The sequence below is a fragment of the Monodelphis domestica genome, chromosome 8, assembly GCF_027887165.1.
Source record: "Monodelphis domestica isolate mMonDom1 chromosome 8, mMonDom1.pri, whole genome shotgun sequence".
Lineage (NCBI taxonomy): Eukaryota > Metazoa > Chordata > Mammalia > Didelphimorphia > Didelphidae > Monodelphis > Monodelphis domestica.
The window spans coordinates 57,742,315-57,769,331 of record NC_077234.1 but is presented as its reverse complement, the minus strand read 5'-3'; the positions used below and the strand labels follow the sequence as shown (position 1 = coordinate 57,769,331).

General features: G+C 37.3%; 1 protein-coding gene across 3 annotated transcripts in view; it reads left to right on the top strand.

Annotated features, from left to right (window-relative positions):
- Positions 1-27,017, top strand: part of RASA2 (RAS p21 protein activator 2) — a 154,794-nt gene that overhangs the window by 47,553 nt on the left and 80,224 nt on the right. For all 3 annotated transcript variants that reach the window (XM_056807533.1, XM_007502113.3, XM_007502112.3), the window contains exon 4: positions 690-784. In XM_056807533.1, coding sequence (XP_056663511.1) covers positions 690-784 — 95 coding nt within the window. The remainder of the gene's footprint in view (positions 1-689; positions 785-27,017) is intronic.

Here is a 27,017-nt window from a genome sequence, read left to right as displayed (position 1 = left end):
CTTGAGATTTAGGGGCCTGATAATGCCTAGTTTAGGTGGTTGTGTGACCCTGGGCAAATCACTTAACCCATTTTTTGTGCCTCAGATTGCTCATTTGTAAAATGGGGGTAATAATCAAAAGCTCTACCTCCCCAGGGTTGTTGTGAGCATAAAATGAGGTGATATTTGTCAAGCACTTTCTAAACCCTTAAACATTACATAAATGCTAACTATTAGACTAATTCTTCTAGAACCAAGACCTTAGGGGTGTGGGAAGCTAATAAGAACTTAGCATTGAGCAGTAATATCTGTTTTTACTAGAAAATATGTAAATTTTGGTCTTTAATCTGTAGTATAACTGCGTTTTTCATGTAGTATAGTACATTGGCTTTTTTACACTGAATAGGGAGGTGGGAGTGTGAATTGTGAATAAGCATTCAAAAATGTAGCATGCAGATAGATACAAATGAGTTTTTGTTTCATCTCCTGACCTAAGGTGACCCAACACAGGGTTCTCCAAAGGGCAGGAGGAAATGAAGTGTTTTTATGTAGCTATAAAATGCAGTTACTAGTCAAGAGAGAGACAGAAAGACAGAAACAAGGACACACACTCTTAAATAAAATATTCTAATCTATTGTAATGATGAGTCTTAAGGAGGAAAAAAAATCAGTTTTTTAAAAAATATTATTTTATTCATATTTTCTTTCAGGAAAAGTTGCCATCAAAAAAGAAGCCTTGTGCACCCACACTGGCAAAGAAACATGGTTTTCACTTCAACCTGTTGATTCCAATTCTGAGGTTCAGGTAAACATTAAAATGTAAATTTTTGAGATGATTACCAAAAAACCCAACTAATTAGTATAGGTAGTTGGGACTATTTTATGAACTGTTAGTGTATTTTTAAATAATTTTTTTGGTATCTTTTGTTTTTACATTGCTTAAATTTCCCCTTGTATCCCTTGAGCTTTCTTCCCTGCTTCCCCCAGAACTATCCCTTCTAACAAAAGCTTTACTTTTTTAAAAGGAGGAAAAGGAAAAAAGTCAGTGAAACTGATCAATTTATTTAAAAAGTTTGCCAGTATATGATATGTTTCATGCCCATGGCCATTTTAGTTTTTAATACTCGCACAAAGGACAGTCTCTTATATCACATGGGATTTTAGGAGTTAGCAGAGACCAGGGCAGAGGCATGATGGGTTGAGATGACTTTCTTCTGAGCTTGAGTGAGAACACAACATTGCCCCTACAGCTTGGGTCCCTAGGTTATCAGATACATATTTTCTCACTATATTTTACATTTTTTGTAGGCCATTTCCTTGTTTTGATTCTACACTTAATTTCTTTGAACCTCATTTTCTTAAGTATAAAATGAGGGAGTTGGAATTGATGGATGCCTTCCAGCTCTAAATCTAGATTTTGTTGAGTCTGTTTGAGTCTCATTAGACAAGTGTAACTACTGCCTAAAGGCAGAGAGTGAAATTAAAAAAAAAAAAAAGAATGTTTGTAGGACTTAACTGGAAGAATAGTAGTGTCCTTACTATAATAAAGAAGAGAAATGAGTTTCAGGGGAAAGAATGAGTTTGATTCTGAACATGTTGAGTTTGAGATGTCTTATTGGTAACAAAGCTGCTATATTTGATAAGCATTTGTTGATTAGTTGTTTCAGCCTTGTCCAACTCTTCATGCCCCATTTGGAGTTTCCTTGACAAACAACATGGAGTAGTTTTCATTTCCTTCTCTAGCTCATTTTTCAGTTGAGAAAATGGAGGCAAACAGAGTTAAGTGACTTGCCCAGGGTCACACAGCTAGTGAGTGTCTGAGACCAGATTTGAACTCAGGAAGAGCAGTTTTCCTGATACGAGGCCTGAAAACTATCTACTGAGCTACCAAGCTGCCTCCATTATTTGTACATGGCTTTAAAAATATATAGCAATTAGTTTCTGCATAACTTTCTTTAGGCAACTCTCCATTTTTCCTCTTTGGAATTGTTTTTGTTTATATCATAAAAACATTTTTCTTGAAAGCTTTCTATTCCTTGTTGAATTGCAGCCCTCAGATTTTGCTTATTATTTCCCACTGAACTCTTTTAAATCTGCTCTTTACAAATCTGGGGTTTATCTCAAAATTATGTTTAGTTTTCCCCACTTAGCTATATTAAGATTATGCGGTCATTTCCTCCCAAGGTTCCCGTCATTTCTCCTTCAACAACCAGTTCCTCCTTATAGGTCACCATCAGATCCAGAATTAGCAGTTCCCCTCATTGCTTCCTCCACCTTTTCAAGAATGAAATTGTCTTCAAGTCAGTAATTTATCAGGAGAATGCTGACAAATAACCCTCTGGTTAGTTTAATCTCCTGATATTGTTATTATGCCTTTGTACCCTTCTTGTGATCTGTTCCCAGAATGGATGATCTATTCCTCTTTCTGCCCAGTCTATAATATACTGCTATCCTGATATTACATTTTTCCTTCCATTCAAGTGATCTTTACCATCGTGGCCCATTCTGGTTTAGATTTCCTCATGGGAGGCTGTCTTCTTGAAATGATGTTGCTCCAAATCGAGTAAATACACTCAGTAGTTATTACTATGTGACAGCTTGAGGTACAATCAATAGAAAGAAAGGTGATATTTGCCCTCAAGGAATGTTTACTATAATGGGAGGAAACAACACACCAAAGGAAGCAGGAAAGTGAGAGGGGAGGGTGGGAATAGGTGAGTGGACATCACAGTGTATCTTGTTCCATAGAGCTGAAACCAGGCAGGACAGCAGACAGAAAGTGAAATGAACTGAGAGTCCAGTTTCTGACTTTTGAAATGTCATCATCCTTCTAGGCTCTGACACACCCAAACATAGTGATATCCTTTTTTCCTTACTCTTACCCATCATACATAGCCAATCACTTGCAAGGTGTTGTCAGTTTTATCTCTGAGATCTCTGGCATCTCTTTCCTTCTCTCATAGCTTCTACTCTAGTTCAGATACTTAGCAGCTCTGATCTGAACTATCTAGTCCTATAAACGTTCATTAAGCACCTACTTTGTGCCAGGCATTGCTAAGAGTTGGGGTTACAGTCAATAAAAATATAGTTCCTGCCTTCCAGGAACTTATAGCCTAAAGGAAGAGACAATACACAAAAGGAGTCAGGAAAGTGGAAGCAGGGGTGAAGATAAGGCATTGGACACCAGAGAATTTCTTGTTCTGTGGAGTTGAAACTTGGCAGGACAATGGATGGAAAGCGAAATGAGCTGAGAGACTTTTTTTTGCCTCATATAAAGGAAGGCATTGGGAGGAGTTTGGTATTCTGTTCTCTAGCCCTCCAACTAGAGGATACAGGAGGCTGAGGGAGATGGTGTCCATCAAGGTCCCAGTTAGCTCATGGTGTTGAGTTTAGAAGCGATTAGAGGGGCATCTTGTTCCGTGAAGTTGAAATGTTTTGTCTAAGGTGTGCCCTTCTGTTATATTCTGATCATGAATCATTTCATCCCTCAAATCTCTATAATGTTGGGGGCAGCTAGGAAGCTCAGCTGATTGAGAGCAAGGCCTAGAGATGGGAAGTCCTGGGTTCAAATTTAGTCTCACACACTTCTTAGCTGTGTGATCCTGGGCAAATCATTCAACCCCCTTTGCCTAGCTCTTACCATTCTTCTTCCTTGGTAACAATATCTCTGATATCTATTTTGTTAAGATTTTTATCTTATTCTTCTTATTCATTCACTAGGCATTTGTATATGTATGTATAATATTATTTGTCCCTTTTCCTACATATTGACTCCTGTGAATTACTAAACATCTCTAAACTCTTATTCTTTTCCCTGTGTCTTAGTTGTGATGAAGTGTGGTATCTCTTAGCACAAGTAGAAGAGTTTTTTCCCCTTCTCTCTCCATTTTTTATTTAAAGCAAGTCACCTGGTAGATATACCCTTTCCAGCCTTTTAAAGGACATTTTCTTCCCTAGACACGGGCTCATTATTTCTGTATATTAATCCCCATGTTTTTTGTTAAGTTTTGTTTCTGTCATATATAGGAATCCATTTGGTTTGGAGCATTCCCATTGAGGAAACTCTTTGTTCCTCTGGAAATAAACTATTGTTCTTCACTTCATAGTCTTAGAGGTTGGGTTGTGAGAGTTGGTGATTTGTCCTGGGTCACATGGACAGTTCAGGATGTGTTTGCTACAGGACTTAAAGCAGGTCTTTCTTTCTTTTTTTTTTTTTAAACCCTTACCTTCTGTCTTGGAGTCAATACTGTGTATTGGCTCCAAGGCAGAAGAGTAGTAAGGGCTAGGCAATGGGGGTCAAGTGGCTTACCCAGAGTCACACAGCTGGGAAGTGTCTGAGGCCAGATTTGAACCTAGGACCTCCCATCTCTAGGCCTGGTTATCAATCCACTGAGCTACCCAGCTGCCACCAAAGCAGGTCTTTCTGATGAAGACTCACATTTTTTTTTAATTACATGTAAGTACAATTTTTAATATTTTGTTTCTTTTAGAAAAAATTTTAGGCTTTTAAAAATTCTAACTAAAATTATATATATTAGCATTTTAAATAACAGGAGCCTGCATAAAGTACCCTATCTTTAAAGATCCAAGAGGTACTAGGATACTAGACTTGCAATTGAGACATAATTTTTCACTGGGGAGTGTAAGTCGGCTCTTGAAAGCAGTAAAGAAATATTTCAGAAATAGCATTTGTCCACTGGGTTTAGGTCACCTTCTAAGCTATAGTATAGGCCTTACTGCTGATTCTGTTTGTGATCTTGATAAATAAACTTATCATTATGTATTATGTCTGAAGGGGGCATATAAAAATGGTTGTGATGTTTAGAAAATGAAGAGGCCTGGACTTAGAATCCCTTAAATTTTTCAAAAATGTTTCCTTATTTGTTCATGATGCTCTACTTTACCACACCAAATTATTATTGGTATAAAATGGGAATCCTGTGTGATAAATATTTCTAAAGGTAGACTTCTATTTATGCAAAAAATAAATCATATTATCCTTCATATCTCCTAGAATTATTGCCCAGATTTGAAATTCTGTGTAGTTTATTCTTGGTAAAGGTACTCTGCAAAATGCATTGAATCCCTACATAAATTTTTTTTTTCTAATTTAACACACACAAAATATGGAAAGAAAAAACTTTTGAATCTCTCACATTTAATTTGTTTTTTAAATAGCATATATTCCTTTAACTATGTTACTTTGAAAACTGTCTACTTGTCTGTTTCATTTTGAACTTCCATCTGTACATTTTTAAAAAATATCTCAATGAGTCTCTTTTCTCTCCTTTCTTTTTTCTTTGATGCTATTGCTAGGTTTTCTCTTCCTTAAAAGAAGACCATATTCCACATTACAAATAAGAATAGTCAATCAAAGTAAAATGGCAGCTTTACCTTATCCAAAAGTTTGGCTCATTCATCTTGAGCCCATTCTCCCTCTTGGAAAGTTTTGTCTTCAGTCCTCTGCAGTCCTGGTTGGTCATTGCATTGATCAGAGTTATTGAGACTTTCATCATTATTTCTCTCAAATATGTTGACAGGGATGTGAAATAGACCCTACCTTCTAGGACCTTTTGTTCAGAAACTCTTGAAGCAGTTGAACAATAAGGCTGATATTCTAAACAAGTAAGGAGCAGCCTCTAATTTGAGCTTTAAATTTGAAAGGAATGCATTAATATCTAAATCAGATGCTAATGTAAGCCCCCATACAATCCCTATCTTTCAACAGCTGAAGTTCTGTGCCTTCCCTCTCCCTCCCCCCATGCCTGGCTCTCCCATAAATTAACTTCTTTCTTTGTAGATGAAGGATAAGTTGTATAAACTTGCATATTTTTCTTAAAGCTAACCCTCTATCTAGGTGCTAACACCCCACTCATAACAATTCCAGAGAAACTTTGCTGCATCCTTTTGTAAATAATATCTTTAATCACTTCCTTTCAAAACTGGCTCATTTAAGGCAAACTCAGTCTCTGATCTTAATTCTGTTTGGGAAGTATTGAATGAATTACTTTTAAAAGGGAGATTTCCTTTGTTGTCATTATATTCTCTTTAGCTATCATTTATTTCTTTTCCTTTGCCACCAACCTTTTTTTCCCTATTTCCTTGCCACCTTTGTTGTCATGTCATCACCACCATTCTCATGAAACCACTTTCCTTCAGATCATCAATGGCTCTTAAAATTAGCCTTTTCTCAGTTTTTATCATTCTTCATCATTTCTCAGCAGCATTTGAAATTATTGATTGCCATTTCCTTCTTGTAGCTTTCTTCTCTTGATTTCTCTGACATTATTTGAAGTCTCCTCTTCTGATTCCATTGATTCTCATTTGTGGGTTCAGCAGTTACTTTTCCTCACAATTGCAGTTAATTATGCTCTCTCCTTCTTACTTTTTTTCACTCCCATATTTCTCAAAGAGCAGAGTGGTCTAATTTAGAAGTCCCAATTTATGTTTAATAAAGCTGTCTGTGTGGGATATCCAGTAGTCTTAGGCTTGGGTATCCTTTAAGACTAAGTCCTTGGCCCTCTCTTTTTTTAAATACTCTTATTTTTTTGAGAAATCATCCTTTTGGCAACAACTATCATTTCTATGCATATTACTCTCACTTGAAGTTAACAAGTTTGCTTCCTACTTCTTACCAAGGTTCCGGGCCAATATTTTCAACTGTCTATAGAACATTTTCACTTGAATGTCCCATCATGTCCCTTCCCTTCTTGCCTCTCCTTTTTCCTTCCCTTGAGCCCTCCAAGGTAGGCCTTCCATCAGGGTCACTCTTTTCTTCCTGCCTTTACTTATTGACTGGCTTATCCCCATGGAGGATGATCATATATAATGGTAGTCTATCAGTCTTAATTTTATTTTGCTTATAGTATAACTCCTTCTCAAAATATATTACTTTATTGACCATAAAGTAGAATTTATCAGTGAGATATCTTTCTCACCTGAGAGGCATAAGAGAGCACTATAGTTTGGAATTAATAGTGAAAATAATTTTAAAGCCCAATTTTATATCTTTAAAAAAATAAAATTACTTTCCCAGCTCATGATTCATGTTTATATTTAAATTAATTTTAATGAAACAAGAGATCAGAATACTGTGCGACTTCTTCATTTTACATTATTTCATTTTCTTCTCCAAATTGAAAGGTGTATATTTATGTCTTAAAAAGAAATGCTTCTATATTCCTGAAAAACAAGTTAATTGTTCTGCTGCAATTAAAGAGGGACTTAAAAAAAAACAGTCCTTACTTTGCATCTTAGAATCAATACTGTGTATTGTACTGCAAAAGAGCAGTAAGGGCTAGGCAGTGGAGTTTAGACTTGCCCAAGGTTACACAGCTAGGAAGTATCTGAGGTGACCTTTGAACCTATGACCTCTCATCTCCAGGCCTGGCTCTCAGACCACTGAGCTATCAGACTGCCTCCTAGAGAGACACTTTTTAAACAGGAAAAGTCTCTTCAGCATAATAGCAGTGTATTTTTTTCAAATCAACCAAATGGTTTAAAAAAGTCAGAATTAATAAGTGAATAGTATTTTCCATTAACTCTCAGGACATCTCTATGTATCAGATAATTCAGAGACTCGAGATTGTTTCAGCAAGCCCTAATTAAATAAGAAGTGTTTTGTAAACTTTACTATTGTATCTATGTGAGTGTTTGTTTTTATTGTTCAGCATCCATGGCATGCTATATATATATTGGGAGACGTAAGTAGAAAATGCCAACTTTGGGGTATTTATAAGTTGATTTTGATTTTTACAATCTGTTTTTAAGCCATACAATATGCTAAAGAAGGATTCCCTGTGGCTAGCAAGGTTCTCTAGATGCTGCCATTTGTAGAGGATGTCATTTTTGTCATGTTAAGCCCCAGTCACTTAAAAGAGTTCCTCCTAACCTTCCATACTAGAAGAAGGGAGAAGAAACAAATCAACAACTAATGCCTTGCAGCTGCCCAGGCTTGCCACTGAGATGCCATCCCCAGCTCCTGTCACACCCTACCCCACCCCATCCCATGTCCAATCAGGTGTTGAGTCCTGTGGTTTCTCACATCATTAACATCTGGATGCACCTTTCCCCTTGGAGACTGCCACCCTCTTCCTGGACCATTCCAGCAGTGGGCTGGCAAGTCTACTTGCCTTGGGTTTCTCCCTACTCCAGTCCATCCTACACTCAGTTCTCTTCCTAAAATGAAGTTCTGATCATATCACTTCCCTATTCAAAAAACTTGGGGAATTCCCTATTACCTCCAGGATCAAATACAGACTTTTGAAAGCCCTTCATCACCTGGCCCCTCCCTCCCTTCCAGTCTTCTTATCCTTCAACCCCCACTTGGGGGTCTGAGACACTGACTGTCCTTCTGATCCTCAGACAACCATCCCCCAACCCTCCATTCTCATGGACTTTTCTCTCACCTGCCCCAACTAATGCCTGGAATTCTCACCCTTCTGTCTGCCTCCTTGTCTGAAAGCTTTCCAGCTCTCCTTACCTTAACCTGGGTACTTTCTCTCTGAGACTACCCCCAACAGATCTTGTCTGGACCTGGTTGTTGGTTGCTGGCTTCCCATAAGCCTGAGAGTTCACTGAGAACAAGGAAAGATTTTTGTAGTATTGGGCCTTTGGTGGGGGTTGTCCTATTTTTTTGTATTCTCACTGGTTGGCACAGTGCCTGGCACATAGTATGTGCTTAATAAAAGAGAGTTGACTGCCTTTTCTTTTGTCCAGATTATGACATGAATCATGTCATAGAGATAGAACACCACTAGAATATATATGTGTGTGGAAATGCATATATGTGTGTATACATGCACAAACACATGTGATAGATATGCACAGGTACATGAAGTAAACCTTTCTATAAATATCTGTTTGACCCAGCCATTGTTTGCTTCTTTTTCAGTGAAATGTGGTTTGTATTTGTGTCAGTGGCACCCATGGTGGGCCTCTTAATTTTGTTGTTGTATCTCCACCATTTTGTAGATTCTAGCTGGGCACGTGCCAGTTTCAGTCACATTAGACAAATGTAGCAGCCTATTCCGTTGTCATTCTGGGCAGATTGTTGCTCAATAAAATAACTGCTTTTTCCAGAAGAGTTTTTATGCATTTTGAACCTGCCCATCATGTACTCTAAGTGTGCCAGTGTTTTTTTAATATTATTTTGATTAATAATAACAGTAGTACAAGTCTTAGTTACCATGTTGAAGCAAAAGGAAAGGATGGGGAGGAAATGGTGTGTGGGGAACCTTTTTCTTGATTTCTCAATGTGCAGACATGTAGAAATATTCAAAATGAGGAAGTATGCATGTAAATATGGTATTTCATTCAGAATCATTCATACTTCCTCTTCAGCTTTCAGCTTTTTATTTTTTTGCAAGGTGGTTTTCTTATCTTCACATATCTTTTGTTAATTGTTGCTAGGTAATTGCTCAGCCCTATACAGGGCATGCAAAAATCATGAAGTCCCCACACTAGATTTATAGTTTAACTTAGACAATATAATTCATGTCTCAAATTCAATTAGGCAAAAAAGCATTTATAAATCCTTATATTCCTGGGTTTGGATAGTTCCCTTACTTTCAATGAATGCTTTCCATTGGGAAGGAATAAGGAAATTTTGAGTTAATTGAATACCTAAAAGGAAAGGTAGCAGGTATCAGTAGAGTATCCAAAAATTAGAAAAGAGACTTAAACCAAGAATAGCAGTTCCCAACCTGAGTGTCAGCACCTAGAGGAAATTTGAGATTTGCAAAACTCCCAGCAGCTTGTTTGTGGCAACAGTAGAGTCTGGAGACACCATGAAGATGGGCTGCTACTTCTACTTCCTGCACTCTCCTCTTAGTGCCCTTCAGCCTTTTCCTTAATGTTTTGAAGCATTTTGGCTTGGTACAGCTAATCATCTGTGGTCCTGGCATCTAGGAGCCCCCCTTCCTTTCCTATCTAAATCCTCTTTCTTTTTGCCCTTTATTCCCCTTCCCCCATCTCTCCTTTCATTGCCTCATTAGTCTTTCTTTCCCTCCCTCTCTCTTCTGTCTCTCCCCACTTTCCTCCTCTTATCTCTTCCCCATCTTTTTTCTTCCTTTTTTTCCTCCCTCCCCTCACTTTTCTTCTTTCTCTGTCCTCTCCTCTATTAATCTTCCTTCCTTCCCTCTTCCTCTCTTTCTTTCCCCTTTGCCTCTTCCTCCTTTATTTCCCTCCTTTTTCACAGGTAGAATTGTATTCATTCTCTTTGGTTTATTCTATATACCGAAAGCAGAAGAAAATCAAAGGTACTTAATCCTTTCCCCTCTTTCTTCTCCTCTGCTCACCTTTTACTTTCCCATTTCCTTCCTCCATCCCCCCTCACAAGTGAGCATGTTTGAAAATAGATATTCTTTCTGTGTGGCATTAATAGAGCTCTTCAGGCTTTTAAAACTAAGAATATGGAAACATTTGCTAGATAACTCAGTTGATTGAGAGTCATGCCTAGAGTCAGGGAGGTCCTGGGGTCAAATGTGACCTCAGATACTTCCTAGCCAGGTGACCTTGGGCAATTCATTTAACCCCCATTCTAGTCATTACTTACCCCTCTTCTACCTTGGAATTTATGCACAGTATTGATTTTAAGATGGAAGGTATGTGTTTAAAAAAAAAGAAAAGAACTTGGGCATCTGACAGATAGGATTTACATACAGAAAATTCAAATTCAAGTCAGACATAGTACTGTTATTTCTAAGACTTAATATTTCCTCACTAACAAGCTTATCCTTAATTTCAGGATCTCTTTCAAGGTATGATCCAGAAATTTTGACTGTTTTATAGTTTTTTGGTAATATGATAATAAAAAGAATCGCAAACTATTTATTGTATGTTAGTGTGTATATTTCTGTTAGTCTACACACTGTTCTCTTGATTCTGCTCACTTCACTTTGCATTAGTTCATAGAAGTCTTTCCTGGTTTTAGAATGTATTTTTAAAGACATAGTCAAAAGTGGAATAACCTGTCTTTAAGGACCTTGAACATGTTGTATTAAGAATTCTTTTTCATGTGTGAGTTCTGTAGTAGGTTGTTTGGTAATTAGGTAAGCAATAACAAAATGTCTTGATAGATTGGGAATACATGGATAAGAGAGAGGAGTTGAGTGAGTTGGATTTCTTTAAGTCAGAGTGGAATCTCAAAGAGGAATGATGGAAAGAGAACTTGGGAAAGTCTGTTGTACCAACAATCACTCTTTGGGCTTACCTGATTGAGGAAGGTTGTCCAAGGAGCTTGCTCTGAGAGTTGGAGAAGATCTGGTGAATTTATCTCTTGAAAAACATCCTAGCAGACAAGAGAATAGTGGTGCTGCAGGTATCTCCTTTTCTCCACGGGTGGCAGGAGAGAGCAAAACCTGAGTGGAGAAGTCTGTGAAATTCTAACAAGCTGAATTTTCATCTGAGCAGCAGGAAAGAAATCTGACTTACTCCTCTCTGTTTATTAAGTTTATATTTTACTTTAGGATAGAAAGTTAGTTAATTTGGGGGAATTGGATTTGTCAGTAAGAGTACTTTTAAGTTAGACTTGTGAATTCAAGCAGGAAGAAAGTCTCCTGAGAGACAGTAGATGTGGTTGGTTAGCTAGTATTAATTAGATTAAGGGAAATAAATTTCCTAAGCCTTTCCAAATTCAGTATCTCTAATTTCCTTTTCCTATCACTGTTTCTATAGAAGTAAATATAAATAAATAGGTTTTTATAGAAGATTTATGTCTATTCAAGTCTCTTCAACTACTAGTCCACTCAACTCTCAACCACCAACCCTAATTCTGTTTATAGTTTATTAATAGGCTGTTATATCTACAATCTATAACTGATCTAACCCCAAAATAACAGTTCTCAGGGGTTCATTCTAAATCTTAAAATGTATGACTGAACCAGATTTGTGAGAGTGGAAGGAAAGTCTGGATACACATTCATTTACTTTGCATTGTTGTGCTATTTTGTACTTATCTTAGAGAGCTCCCCCCCTTCCTTTAAGATTCAGCTCAAGTACAACCATCTCCATGAAGCCTTTCCTGATTCCCCTACAACTGCAAGTTCCTTCCATCTGTAAAAAATAGACTCGAATACAGGACTACAATCCCCATGAGCCTTTGCTCCACTTCCCCAGAATGCCTTGTAATCTCACCTGGGCCGAGATCGAGAAGGTATTTAAGTTGATTCAAAGGCTTTGGAAGGGCTCTTGGCTCTTTTTGGACTTCCGTTTTGGAGCAGACACGGCTCTTTCCATAATGTAGGTGAGGTCTAGGCCTCTGGCCTAGACATGTGTTTTTTCTTATCCTGTATTTTCTTTTAATCCTTAACTTTAATAAACCTCTAAAAAATATAATACTCCTTGCAGAGAGAAACTAATTTCTACCTGCCTCAGATGCCTCAGTCTCCCCATATTCCATAAATTTTAATCTTTACACATCTTACAGTACCACTAAACTGCTTGGTATTTACTTGCTTTATTGTTGATGAATATACTTAGGTATATGTCTCCTGCATTAGAGTATAAGACCCCCATGAATTGTGATGGATTCTCCCTTCATATTTGTATCCTCCGCATCTGGCACGAGTAAGAAATGCAAGTAAAAAGAGAGAAGGAAATTTAATTAGAAAATACTCATATAATTAAGATGGAAGACATTTTTGTTCTAATTATATAGTTAGAAATTATAATTTCTTTAAAAGATGTCTCTAAAACTTTTTTAATGAGTACAGATAACTGATAATGGTGGTGTGGTTTATAGAGGAAAGGTGACACTGAATCAGCATTTTATTTTATTTTTAAAATTAATTTATTTAGTCAATTTAGACCATTATTCCTTAGTCATAATATTTCCCTCCCTCCCCTCCACCCACCTTTTCTGCAGCCAACATGTAATTTCATTGGGTATTGCTTGTGTCCTTGATCAGAACCTATTTCTATACTGTTGATGTTTGCACTAGGATGTTCATTTAGAGTCTACATCTCCAAGCATATCCCCCTCTACCCATGTATTCAAGCAGTTGTTTTTCTTCCTGTTTCTACTCTCACAGTTTTTCCTCTGAATGTGGATAGTGGTTTTTCTTGTAGATTCCTCCAAGTTGTTCAGGATCACTGCATTGCCACTAATGGAGAAGTCCATTATATTCAATTGCACCACAGTGTATCAGTCTCTCTGTTCATTGTTCTCCTGGTTTTGCTCCTCTCACTCTGCATCACTTCCTGGAGGTTGTTCCAGTCTCCATGGAATTCCTCCACTTTATTATTCCTTTGAGCACAATAGTATTCCATCACCAAAATATACCACAATTTGTTCAGCTATTCCCCAATTGAAGAGCATCCCCTCATTTTCCAATTTTTTGCTACCACAAAGAGCGCAGCTATGAGTATTCTTGTACAGGTCTTTTTCCTTATTATCTCTTTGGGGGTACAAACCCAGCAGTGTTGTGGCTGGATCAAAGGGCAGACAGTCTTTTAGTGCCTTTTGGGCATATTACCAAATTGCCCTCCAGAATGGTTGCATCAATTCACAACTCCACTAGCAATGAATTAATGTCCAGACTTTGCCACATTCCCTTTAGCATTCATTACTTCCCTTTGCTGTCATGTTAGCCAATCTGGTAGGTATGAGGTGATGCCTCATAGTTGTTTTGATTTGCATCTCTCTGATTATAAGAGCACTTTTTCATGTGCTTATTAATAGTTTTGATTTCTTTGACTGAAAATTTCCTATTCATGTCCCTTGCCCATTTATCAATTGAAGAATGGCTTGATTTTTTGTTCAATTGGTTTAGCTCTTTATAAATTTGAGTAATTAAACCTTTGTCAGAAATTTTTGTAATGAAGATTGTTTCCCAGTTTGTTGCTTCCCTTCTAATTTTGGATACATTAGTTTTGTTTGTACAAAAATGTTTTAATTTGATATAATCAAAATTATTGATTTTACATTTTGTGATTTTTTTTCTAGCTCTTGCTTGGTTTTAAAGTTCCTTTCCCAAAGATCTGACAAGTGTACTATTCTGTGTTCACCTAATTTGCTTATAGTTTCCTTCTTTATATTCAGGTCATTCACCCATTCTTAGTTTATCTTAGTGTAGGGTGTGAAATGTTGATCCAAACCTAATTTCTCCCATACTGTCTTCCAATTTTCCCAGCAGTTTTTATCAGATAGTAGATTTTTGTCCCCAAAGCTGGGAATCTTTGAGCTTATCATAAACTGTCTTGCTGAGGTGATTTACCCCAAGTCTATTCCACTGATCCTCCTTTCTGTCTCTTAGCCAATCCAAATTGTTTTGATGACCACTGCTTTATACTATAGTTTGAGATTTGGGACTGCAAGTCCTCCTTCCTTTGCATTTTTTTCATTATTTCCCTAGATATCCTTGATCTTTTGTTCTTACAAATGGACTTTGTTATGTTTTTTTTCTAATTCAGTATAAAAGTTTTTTGGTAGTTCAATGGGTATGGTACTAAATAAGTAAATTAATTTGGGTAGGATTGTCATTTTTATTATGTTAGCTCGTTCCACCCATGAGCAATCAATGTTTTTCCAATTGTTTAGATCTAGTTTTAATTGTGTGGAGAGTGTTTTGTAGTTGTGTTCATATAGTTCCTGTGTTTGTCTTGGCAGATAGATTCCTAAGTATTTTATATTGTCTAGGGTGATTTTAAATGGAATTTGTCTTTCTAATTCTTGCTGCTGAGATGGGTTGGAGATATATAGAAATGCTGATGACTTATGAGGGCTTATTTTGTATCCTGCAACTTTGCTAAAGTTGTTGATTATTTCGACTAGCTTTTTAGTTGATTCTCTAGGACTCTTTAAGTAGACCATCATATCATCTGCAAAGAGTGATAGCTTGATCTCCTCATTGCCTACTTTAATACTTTCAACTTCTTTTTCTTCCCTAATCGCTACAGCTAGTGTTTCTAGTACAATGTTAAATAATAGAGGTGATAATGGGCATCCTTGTTTCACTCCTGATCTTATAGGGAAGGCTTCTTGTTTATCCCCATTGCAGATGATGTTTCCTGATGGTTTTAGATATATACTGTTTATTATTTTTAGGAAAGCCCCTTCTATTCCTATACTTTCTAGGGTTTTCAGTAGGAATGGGTGTTGTGTTTTGTCAAAGGCTTTTTCTGCATCTATTGAGATAATCATATGATTTTTGTCGGTTTGCTTGTTAATATGGTCAATTATGTGGATGGTTTTCCTAATGTTGAACCAGCCCTGCATCCCTGGTATAAATCCTACTTGATCATGGTGGATGACCCTTCTGATCACTTGCTGGAGTCTTTTTGCTAGTATCCTATTTAAGATTTTTGCATCTATGTTCATTAAGGATATTGGTCTATAGTTTTCTTTCTCTGTTTTTGACCTGCCTGGCTTTGGAATCAGTACCATATTTATGTCATAAAATGAATTTAGTAGAACTCCTTTGCTTATTCTGTCAAATAGTTCGTATAATATTGGGATTAGTTGTTCTTTGAATGTTTGATAGAATTCATTTGTGAATCCATCTGGACCTGGTTTTTTTTTCCTTAGGGAATTCTTTGATGGCTTGTTCAATTTCTTTTTCTGATATGGGGTTGTTTAGGTAATTTATTTCTTCCTCTGTTAGTCTAGGCAATTTATGTTTTTGTAAATATTCATCCATATCACCTAGATTGCCATATTTGTTGCCATATAATTGGGCAGAATAGTTTGTTTTTTAAACCCCTTACCTTCCGTCTTGGAGTTAATACTGTGTATTGGCTCCAAGGCAGAAGAGTGGTAAGGGCTAGGCAATGGGGGTCAAGTGACTTGCCCATGGTCACACAGCTGGGAAGTGTCTGAGGCCAGATTTGAACCTAGGACTTCCCATCTCTAGGCCTGGCTCTCAATCCACTGAGCTACCCAGCTGCCCCCTCATAATAGTTTTTAAAGATTGCCTTAATTTCCTCTTCATTAGAGGTGAGGTCTCCCTTTTCATCTTGGATACTGTCAATTTGGTTTTCTTCTTTACTTTTTTAAATTATATTGACCAGTACTTTGTCTATTTTATTTGTTTTTTCAAAGTACTAGCTTCTAGTCTTATTTATTAAATCAATAGTTCTTTGACTTCCAGTTTTATTAATTTCTCCTTTGATTTTTAGGATCTCTAATTAGTCTTCATCTGAGGATTTTTAATTTGTTAACTTTCTAGTTTTTTAATTTGCATGCCCAATTCACTGACCTCTGCCCTCTCTAGTTTGTTAATATATGAACTCAAGGATATAAATTTCCCCCTGAGTACTGCTTTGGCTGCATCCCATAGGTTTTGAAAGGATGCCTCATAGTCATTTTCTTCAATGAAATTATTAATTGTTTCTATGATTTGTTCTTTAACCGTTTTTGGAGAATTGTATTGTTTAATTTCCAATTAATTTTTTATTTACCTCTCCATGTATCCTTACTAATTATTATTTTCATTTCATTGTGATCTGAGAAGGTTGCATTTATTATTTCTACTCTTTTGCACTTGCTTGCAGTGTTTTTATGCCCTAATACACGGTCAATTTTCATGAATGTACCATATGCTGCTGAAAAGAAGGTGTATTCCTTTTTGTCCCTATTTATTTTTCTCCACAAATCTACTAACTCTATTTTTTCTAAGATTTCATTCACTTCTCTTACCTCTTTCTGATTTATTTTTTGGTTATATTTGTCTAGTTCTGATAGAGGAAGATTCAGGTCTCCCACTAGTATAGTTTTTCTATCTATTTCATCCTTGAGCTCCACTAGTTTCTCCTTTAGAAATTTGGATGCTATGCCATTTGGTGCATACATGTTGAGTACTGATATTTCATCTTCGTATATACTGCCTTTTATCAGGATGTAATTACCTTCCCTATCTCTTTTAACAAGATTTATTTTTACTTTGGCTTTGTCAGATATCATTATTGCGACTCCTGCCTTCTTGTTATCAGTTGATGCCCAATAGATTTCCCTCCATCCTCTTACTTTCACCCTATGCATATCTATCTTCCTCATGTGTGTTTCTTGTAGACAGCATATGGTAGGGTTTTGGATTCTAATCCTCTCTGCTATTCCCTTGCGTTTTATGGGTGAGTTCATTCCATTCACATTCAGAGTTATGATTACCAACTGTGTATTTCCCAGCATTTTGATTTCCACTCCTAGTCCTGCCTTTTCTTCTTTCACAATTTCTTTCTACACCTATGTTTTTAATCAGTCCCCCTAGTTCCCACTCTTTTTTTACTTCCCTTTCTACCCCCACTCCCTTCTTATTCCCCCTCTTATTTTCTTTGCAGTATTTTAAAAACTATCCCCCTCCGTCCCCTTCCTCCTTTGTACTGCTTCCCTCCCCACCAGTCTGTTTGTTACCCTTCTACTTCTCTATAGGGCACAAATCTATTCTCTGCCCCAGTAGATTAGATTGTTCTTCCCTCTTTGGGTCAATTTCAATGCACTTAAGAGTTGAATATTTCCTATCTCCAACCTCTTTACCTTTCCAATGTATTGATGTTCTCCCCCCTCCCGCCATGAGCTTCTTTATGACATATAAATTTACCCCCTTTTGTTTCTTTTCCCATTTCTTTTAATATTTACCTCTTTTTTTAGCTCTAGTTGTGTGTGTGTGTATATATATATATACACACAATATACACATGTATATGTATTTATGCATATATATATATACATATATATATATATATATACACACACATATTTATATGTTGTCATTTCATCCTATACAGTTTGTCACTCTCCCCTCTAAGTGTAATTCTTCTAGCTGCCCAGGTGATAATAATTTTTAAGAGTTACCAATGGGGGACAGCTGGGTAGCTCAGGGGATTGAGAGCCAGGCCTAGAGACGGGAGGTCCTAGGTTCAAATCTGACCTCAGACACTTCCCAGCTGTGTGACCATGGGCAAGTCACTTGACCCCCATTGCCCAGCCCTTACCACTCTTCTGCCTTGGAGCCAATATTGGCTCCAAGACGGAAGGTAAGGGTTTAAAAAAAAAAAGAGTTACCAATGACCTCTTTTATTATACAGATACATATCATTTTAACTTATTGGGTCTCTTAAAAAAAGTTTTTTTGTTTGGTTTTTTTTGATTGTTTGTTTTTCCTTTTCCCCTTCTTTTTTAATTATCTTTTGATGATTATCTTGAGATCTGTGTTTGGTCATCAAATTTTCTGTTCATGTATGGTCTTTTCTTTATGAATGCTTGGAATTCTTCTGTTTTGTTGAATGACCATACTTTCCTTGTACAAATATAGTCAGTTTTGCTGGGTGGTTGATTCTTGGTTGTAGACCTAGTTTCCTTGCTTTCCAGAATATCATATTTCATGCCTTTCAGTCCTTCAGGGTAGATGCAGCCAGATCCTGTGTAATCCTCACTGTGGTTCCATGGTATCTGAATGACTTCTTCTTGGCAGCTTGTAATATTTTTTCCTTGGTCTGATAGTTCTTGAATTTGGCTATATCATTCCTGGGTGTTGTCATTTGGGGATTAAGTACAGGAGGTGATCTGTGGATTCTTTCTATCTCCACTTTTCCCTCTTGTTCAAGAATATTGGGGCAGTTTTCTTGGATAATTTCCTGTAGTATTATATCCAGGCTTTTTCTTTCGTTGTGGTCTTCTGGTAGACCAATGATTCTTAAGTGTCTCTCCTCAAGCAATTTTCTAAATTTTCTGTTTTGTGAATGAGATGTTTCATATTTTCCTCAATTTTTTCATTCTTTTGGTTTTGTTTTATAGCGTCCTGCTGCCTTGTGAGGTCACTTAATTCTAGTTGTTGTATTCTGGTTCTTAAAGACTGGATTTCATTCCTGGCTTTTTGGTGGTCATCCTCCTTCTGGTTTGATTTTCTTTGAAGGTCATCTTTCATTCTCTTTACCTCATCTCTCATGTCCTTTGCCTCATCTTTCGTCTCTTTACCTCATATTTCATATCCTTTGCCTCATGTTTCATCTTCTTTGCCTCATCTTTCATCTCCTTTGCCTCATTTTCAAACTGGTTGATTTTGGCTTTCAAGACACTATTTTCTGTTTCCAGATGACTTATCTTAGTTTTTAAGTTCTTTTCCCAGTTGTCTTCAGCCTCTCTTAATTGTGTTTTGAATTGTATTTTGAGTTCTTCTAAAGCCTGTGTCCAGTTTACTGGAGTTTCTTTGTTTTTGCTAGACATTACTTGATCCTCCTCCGTTCCATTTGCTCTTTGTTCATTGCCTGTATAGAAGCTGTCGATTGTAATTTCTTCTTTTTCTCTTGTTTGCTCATATTTACCCTTTCTTTATTCCCCGCAGTTGTCTGTGCTCTTGCTCCTCTCATTTTTTTTGGTTTTGTGGTCTTCTGTCAGTCTCCCCTCTTGGTGCTTTGTCAGGAGATCTCTCAGTGCAGTCTGTGGGGGTGAAGGGGTGTTGGAGCTTGAGCTTCCCTGTCCTCTGGAGGCTTTTGATTGGATTAAAGTCCAGCAGTCTGTGAGGGAGGGCTGTTGGAGTTTGAGCTCCCCTGAGCTCTGAAGACTTTTGATGGGATTAAGTTCAGCTGGGTTAGGCTGGATGTGCCCCGAGGCCAAAACCTCCTGGAAGGCTGGAGCAATATGGAGGGTCTCCACCTCTGTGACCAGGCTGCTGCTCTGCGCTCCCTCTACAGCTCCTTCCCCACCACCTGTGTTCAACGCTCTGAGTCTGGCACAGCCCTGTCTGTAAGGTACTCCCTCAAGACTAGCACCTTTGCCCACTTACAGGTTCCTGCTGCCCCTGGAGGCTTAGCTCTCTAGGTAGAAGTAGGTGGGTCCTGGAACCTTCCTTCTTCCTTACCCTTAAACTGGAGTGTCCTCAAATTCTGGCTTTTGGGGGCATACCTTTTAATTGAGTCCAGCAAAGGGGTTTCTTGGCTATGTCTGGTTGTTAGGTTTGATTTTCAGTCCCCTAGGAGAATTCAGTTTGTAATCAGTAAGGAAGGATTTTCAGAGGTCTGAACTTTTGCTGCCTTTACGCAGCCATCTTGACTCTACCTCTCTGAATCATTATTTTAAAACCATAGGAATCGTTACTTGCTTAATGAAATGTTTGTAAAGGTGTTTAATAGAATAGAAAGTGGCAGAAGTGAAAGGAAGTTATTGTTAGGCTTAATTTTATAGGGGATTTGCATGTTTCAGGCATTTTTCTAATTAGTCCTTTGGTATTATAATTTGAATATTAAGGAAATCTTTTGAAAAGGCTGATATAATTTTATAAATATAGATTTTATTAAACCAAAGTTAAATGATCAGTAAGTGGTATTTGTATTCAACACTAGGAAAGATGAAGCAATAGACTTGGATACGTCATGTAACTTGTCTTAAAGAGAATTAGATATTTTTAGCAGTACTATTAATGGTGCCTATTAACTTGGCATCCATGAGCTTTATATTTTATTAAGTGTGTACTAGCATGTGTCAGCATCCGGTATTTTCCCCTTATAGCTCTTTTCTGGTATGACGCAGTTATGTTTGCACAAGGTTTAACAAATATTTTCTTGATGCACCTGGGAGGAGCATCTAGTAACTGTGTACAACACCCTTGGCAGAAATCCAGTCTGTTTGAGATTTTTTACCCCTTTCAGTGAAGGAATTTATATTTTTGGAATCACGTTTAAGTATTACAAATTTTTCATTTTTGTTGATCTTTTGTTTTTACCTTACTTTAAATTTCAAATCTGTTCCTTCTCCCTCCCTTGCCTAGAAAGTTAGCCCTTTTAACAAAGAATAAAAAGAAAGGTAAAATGGAAATAGGGAAGCAGGTCAGCAGAACAGACTTGTACTTTAACCCAGGACTGACAATGGGTCATTTTACCTCTGGAGTCACTTATTTCTGCAAGGCCTTGAGGTCAGGGATTAATTTTTTTATGTCTTCAAGGCTAGCTTGTTCATTGCATTTACTAGCATTCAGTTTCTTGTTGTGTTTTTCCTCTTTATGTTCCTATATTTGTTGTATGAATTATTTTTGTGATTGTTTCATTCTTCATCAGTTCATACAAGTTACTGTGTTACTTTTGTGAGTATCACCAGCTTTCTAGTCCCCAGGACTCCTTTATTTCTCTGACCCTTGACCCATATTTAAACTGTTGTCAAAGTCCATCAGGTCCGGTCCGCTTTTGTAACATGTCTCCCATGAGCTCTTCTCTCCTCTGAGGCTGTTACCACTTGCACAGGTACTGATCACCTTACACTAGACTGTTGCTAAAGCCTGTTTTATTAGCCTCCCTGCCTCATCTTTCTTCCCTACTTTGACCTGTCCTCCACATAACTATTAAAATGGCTTTCCTGTAGTCCAGGTCTGATACTATCACCCTAGTATGCAATAAATTTCAGTGGCTCACTGCCACCACTAGGGTCAAATATAAATTCCTGTTTGGTGTTCAGGGTCTCTTCAAAACCTGGTATCTCCCATCCCCACCAGCATGACCACCCTCCCAGTCTTCTTATACCTCTACATATCATCCTCTTCCGTCAACCACCAACTACCATGTATTCTGTGGACCAGGGACATTATCCTCCTTGTGTTCCTCAAACAAGATTCTCCTCCCAGTTCTAACAATCACACACACACACGCACACATACACGCAAATTGTCTTCCTTCTCATCTCTACTTCATGACTTCTGGCTTCCTTCAAGTCCCAGCTAAAATCCTGCCGTCTATACTAAACTTTTCCCAATCTGCCTTAGTTCTAATGACTTTCTATTCATTATTTTCAGTTTTTCACGTTTCCTTTCTCTTCCATTCCCCCCCTCTATATCATGACCACCATTAGACTTATGAGCCCCTTGAGATCAGGAATGGACTTTTACCTTTCTTTTTCTCCTGAGTATTTAGCATACAGTAGGTGTTTAATTGATGTTTATTGACAAACTTACAAGTAATTCATGCTTCTGAATTCTTTATGTTCATTGTTTCTTGCAGTCCAATATTATTCTATTACAATCATGAACAGCATATCAATATAAGCATTTATTAAATGTCTACTATGTGCCAGATATTATGAATACAAATATGGAAAGAGGAAGACAATTCCTGCCCTTGGGACTCTTGTAGTCTAAATACAAAATGCAAAATAAAAACAGTATGCAAAAGGAAGCTGAAAAATGTGGGAAGAGGAGGGAGGAGTCCCCATTAGGGGCATGGTAGAAAAGGCCCAGATTGCTATAGCCGGATGAGAAATGAGGGTATGTTTGAGCTGGGCCCTCTTTAAATGGAGATATGGTGTGGTTATCCCTATAATGAGCTTTCTGTTTATTTATAGTCATTTTCCATTTAATGGGCATTGACTTTATGTCCAGTTCTTTAAAGCCATAAAAAGTGTTGCTGTGCATATTCCTGTTTATATGGATTAGGCCAGATGACTTTCAAAGAACTCTTCAGATTCTGTAATTTTCTAATATAGTAACTTAAGAGGGAAGTATGTGGTTCAAGGAATTCTATCAGAGCATTGTGCCTGGAGTTAGGAAGACTTGAATTCAAATTCAGTTTCAGAGACTTCCTAGTCTTATGACCATGGCCAAGTCACTTAACTTCATTTTCCTCAGTTGTAAAATTGGAATAATAATAGCACCAATTTCCCAGAATTGTTGTGATGATCAAATGAGATAATATTTTTAAAGCTGTTTACACTGGCACAAAGCAAGTACTCTCTAATTGTTAATTTTGTTGCTGCTATTAATTATTTTTAGCATCAACTAATTTTCCAGATTTCTTCTATGTAGAAAAAATCAGTAAGTTATAAGAGAGATGAATTTAAACTTAACTTTGAAGTGATTTCTTTTAGATAAGGCAAATAATTACAGACTATAATAGGAACTACCTAGTATTACATATTCAGGCAAAATAAGAATATGTATTAGTTGACTTGTAAAATGGACTAATTGACTTAATTCAGAGCAATTAGATGTTTTATTAGAACTTTCATACAACTTAATATAATCATCCTAAAATATTTCTCAAATTTTTTGTAAATGTGAGTAATTTTTATGTAAACCTTCTTAATAGATCTTTTGAAATATGAAAGATTCGCTTACATTCCAAGCCCATATTTTTCACTTACTTAGTGTGGCTTTTACTTTATATTCAACAGCTAGGCAACTTTGATCTTAGCACGTCATCACTATAATTCTACCCATCAACTTTTCTTTCCACTCATCTCCTCTTAAAATCTACTATATAGTTCAGTTATATCTTATAATTTTCAAGATGTTGAGATAGAATTTAGATTGATATTAGGAAGAAATTCTTAACTAGTGGCTCTCTGAAAGGCATAGTCTCTTTGGCAGTGATGGGTTCTTCACCAGAAGTCTTATAGCCTTGATGATTGTTGCAGATGTTGTAAAGGAATGTTCTTAGTCTGAGTTCCTTTCTAACTTCCATTATTACTGTCTTCTTTTTTAACTTGTAAATTATTTAGGGGGCATGCTTGTAACTGGTTGAGCCTCCAGATCAGTTTTTATTTGTAACACCATTCCTCCCTTTTCCCCTGTCATTTCCAAGTATTTTCATTCATTCTACTTTGCACAACTCACAGCATTAGGCATTGAGCTTGTAAAGATGAAATGACATGCAGGGTGTGCCCACAAAGACCTTAGATTCTAATAGGGAGATGGGAGAGCAGATGTGACTGCGATCCAAAGTATGTTCAGAGTAGATGAGAAGGCCAGATGCAGCACCATAAACACGTAAGGAAGGAGAGAGCACTTGCAGAGTTCATGGAGGAAATAACACCTGAATTGTGCCTTTAAGAAAGGAAAGAGCTTTTAGAAGTTGGAGATGAGTTTGAGGGTAGGAATCATTTCCAGGAATAGAGGGTTGTACATACAAAGATATGAATATGAGAGAGGGTAGGATAAGAAAAGGGACCAGTTGAATTGCTGATCTATAGACTATATAAAAATAAGTAATATTCTTATTTTACCTATAGAATTTAAAGCTAGAATGAACTTTAGTAGTGTAATCAATTCAATATCCTTATTTGACAATTGAGGAAACTCAGACCCAATAAGATTGGATGACTTTGTTAAGGTATCCAACTTGGGTGGGATCCAACTTGGCTCTTCTTACTCCAAGTCCAGTACCCTTTTCTTTTAGGGGCAGGTCTCTTGAGTCCCACATATCATGGTATATATTTAATGTGTTGGGGCAAGAGAGAGTGCATCTTTAGAGAGATGGTGTGTGAGGGCTGTTTAGACCAGAGAGCTACACTCCTGGGACTATATCCTTGTCTAACCTTAGAGCAGCAGATAGCAAGGGTGGTAGGATCTGGATAAAGTAGGAACAGAGATTAAGGGGCTAATAGTCATATCTAACTATATGAGAAAAAAATGAGACTTTTTGGGTATGCTAGATCAATTTATCCTTCATCACTGTACCCAAGCTTCATCTTCTTAGGTAGTAGATTGATTAGTGAACATAAGCCACTACTCCCAGATATTTGGACTGTCTTATCCTGTATGGCTTCTAGATAAACCTCAGCTGGACCTGTTTGATCAGTTAGTTTCTGACTCACTATTCTGATCTTTGTAGTACAGCTGTGGATGGCTTCCTTCCTGACAGAGCCATTTAAGTTGGAAGCAGATTTTAGAGGACCTTGTCTACTGGGGTAAGACATTCTGTATTCATCTTAGAATGAGATTTTAGGGCTAGAAGGAACTTTTAAGACTTTAGTCCAATACAAATGAAAAAACTGAAGCCCTGATGGGCAAAATCATGTTCATTTCCAGAGTCACAGTTAGTGACACTACCACAGCTAGAACAGACATCTCTGGATTATCATTTTAGTGCTCCCACTGCTATATAGAATCCCGGACCTCAGTAGCCATCCATTGTAATCCTACACATGTGTGAGAGGAAGCCCTACTCCTATAACATAGACAACAAGTGGTTATTTAGCCTCTGCTTAAAGACTTTCAGGGAAAGATAATGCCATTCTATTTTGGGACAGCTCACGTAGGAAGTTTTACCTGACATCAAGTCTCTTTGTTACTTCTGCTCATGGAAATTCTGACTCTTGGGACCACATAGAACATTTCTGATCCCTTCTCAATATGACAGCTCTTCAAGATACTTGGAAGAATTGTAATTACTCCTGCCCCTCCCATTAGTTTCCTTCAGGCTAAATATCTTCAATTCTTTTTATTGACCTCCATGGTCTCAAGACTCTTCACCATTCTTGTCAACCAACCAACTCTGGACACCCTTCAGCTGAGGCTGTGATACCTGAATTTGAGCATATATCCTCAATTTAGAGTCTAATGAAGGCAGAGTGCAAGATGATAACTTTTTTTTTTTTTAAACCCTAAGGCTGAAGACTGGTAAGGGCTAGGAAATGGGGGTTAAGTGACTTATCCAGGGTCACACAGCAAGGAAGTGTCTGAGATCAGATTTGAACCTAGAATCTCCCATCTCTAGGCCTGGCTTTCAATCCACCCCCATATGGAAGCTAGATTTTTCTTAATGTTGTTGAAGATTGAATGAATAGGCAACAGAGCATAATGAAGAACATACTAGACTTTTGTGTTAGGAAGACCTGAATTTGAATTCTACCTCAGTCACTTATTAGCTGTGTAATCCTGAACAAGTCACTAAAACTTCCCAACCTGGGAAAGAGTTAATAATAGCACTTACTTCACGGGATTATTGTAAGCATAAAACGGAGATAATACATGTAAAGTTTTACAGTCCTTAAAAGGTATGTAAATCTGAGCAGTTATTTTTGTGGTGATGATTGTTAGCTTTTTTTGGCTACCACATCACAGTGCTATGCTAGTCCATGTTGAGTTTTTAGTCCACTAAAACACACCGCTATTTTTGGAACAGCTGCTATCCAACCATGCCTCTCTTGCATTTTAAGAAGGTGTTTTTTTTAGTGTAAGAGTTTACATTTATCCTTATTGAATTTTTTCCCATTTGATTCAACCCATTGCTTTAGCCCACTGAGATCTTTTTGAATTCTGAGTTTGTCATTCAGTGTGTTAGCCATTTTAAATGCAATCTCTCTATGCCTTTAAGTCATGTTTAAGAATATTAAACAGTGTAAAGTCAAGCACAAATTCTTGGGACATTCTGTTGGAAACTTCCTGTCATGGTGTTGTTGATCCATCAACAAACATAGTTCTTTAATTGTTTCCCTATCAATACAACATAAAAGAAAAAGCTCTCATTTAGTGTGATGTGCACTTAAGGATTAAACCATCTTGAGTCCATCTAATCGTATTATCATCTACATCTGCCCTGTTAAGACTATAAAGTAGTATATAAATGTAAGTAGCTGTTAATAATAAATATATACATTGTTATATCAAGGATCTATGATGCATGAGCATCCTTCAACTGACACAGATTACAACTCCTCTATTCCTAATGGCTGTAGATGGTTTTTAGGCCATCATACCATAGCCACCTTGGTAATGAGCCTTCCTGAACCCAGAAAAGTTTATTCTTAGACTACAAACAGAATAGTTTATTACTTGAAGCCTTTTCCCCTTGGTAGTACTTTTCAGAACTAACATTCTACTGGCAAAGCTTCAGAAAACCCAGGGTCACTTTCAAACCAGGATGAAGTACTCAAGCAAGATGGGCAGATACATGGTACACATAGACCAATATATAAAACTCAAATACGTGTGTGTGTGTGTGTGTGTGTGTGTGTGTGTGTGTGTGTGTGTGTATTATGAGGATGATGTATCTATTGATGGCTGATCCCAGTCCATGTCATTTTAAGTTCTATTACCTCGGGGTTTTGATCTTTTTGCAGACTGTCAGGTAGTACCAGATGCCTCGAGGAAGACCTCTAGAAAAGTCATTCTGTTTTTGACTCATTCTTTGCTGTGTTGACCATGTCCAACCTCCCTCCCTCAGGCTAATCACTTTCAGATCAGCCCTTTTTTGGGTTAGAAATTAGTTTAGGATTGACCTCTTCTCTGTTTATGCCATGCTGAATCAGCTCCCCTCATTCAGACTTATCCCATGATTTCTTTAGAATAATATCGGTGTTTTGAGGAACACTGGAAGAGACACTATTGGGGTTATGAAATGAG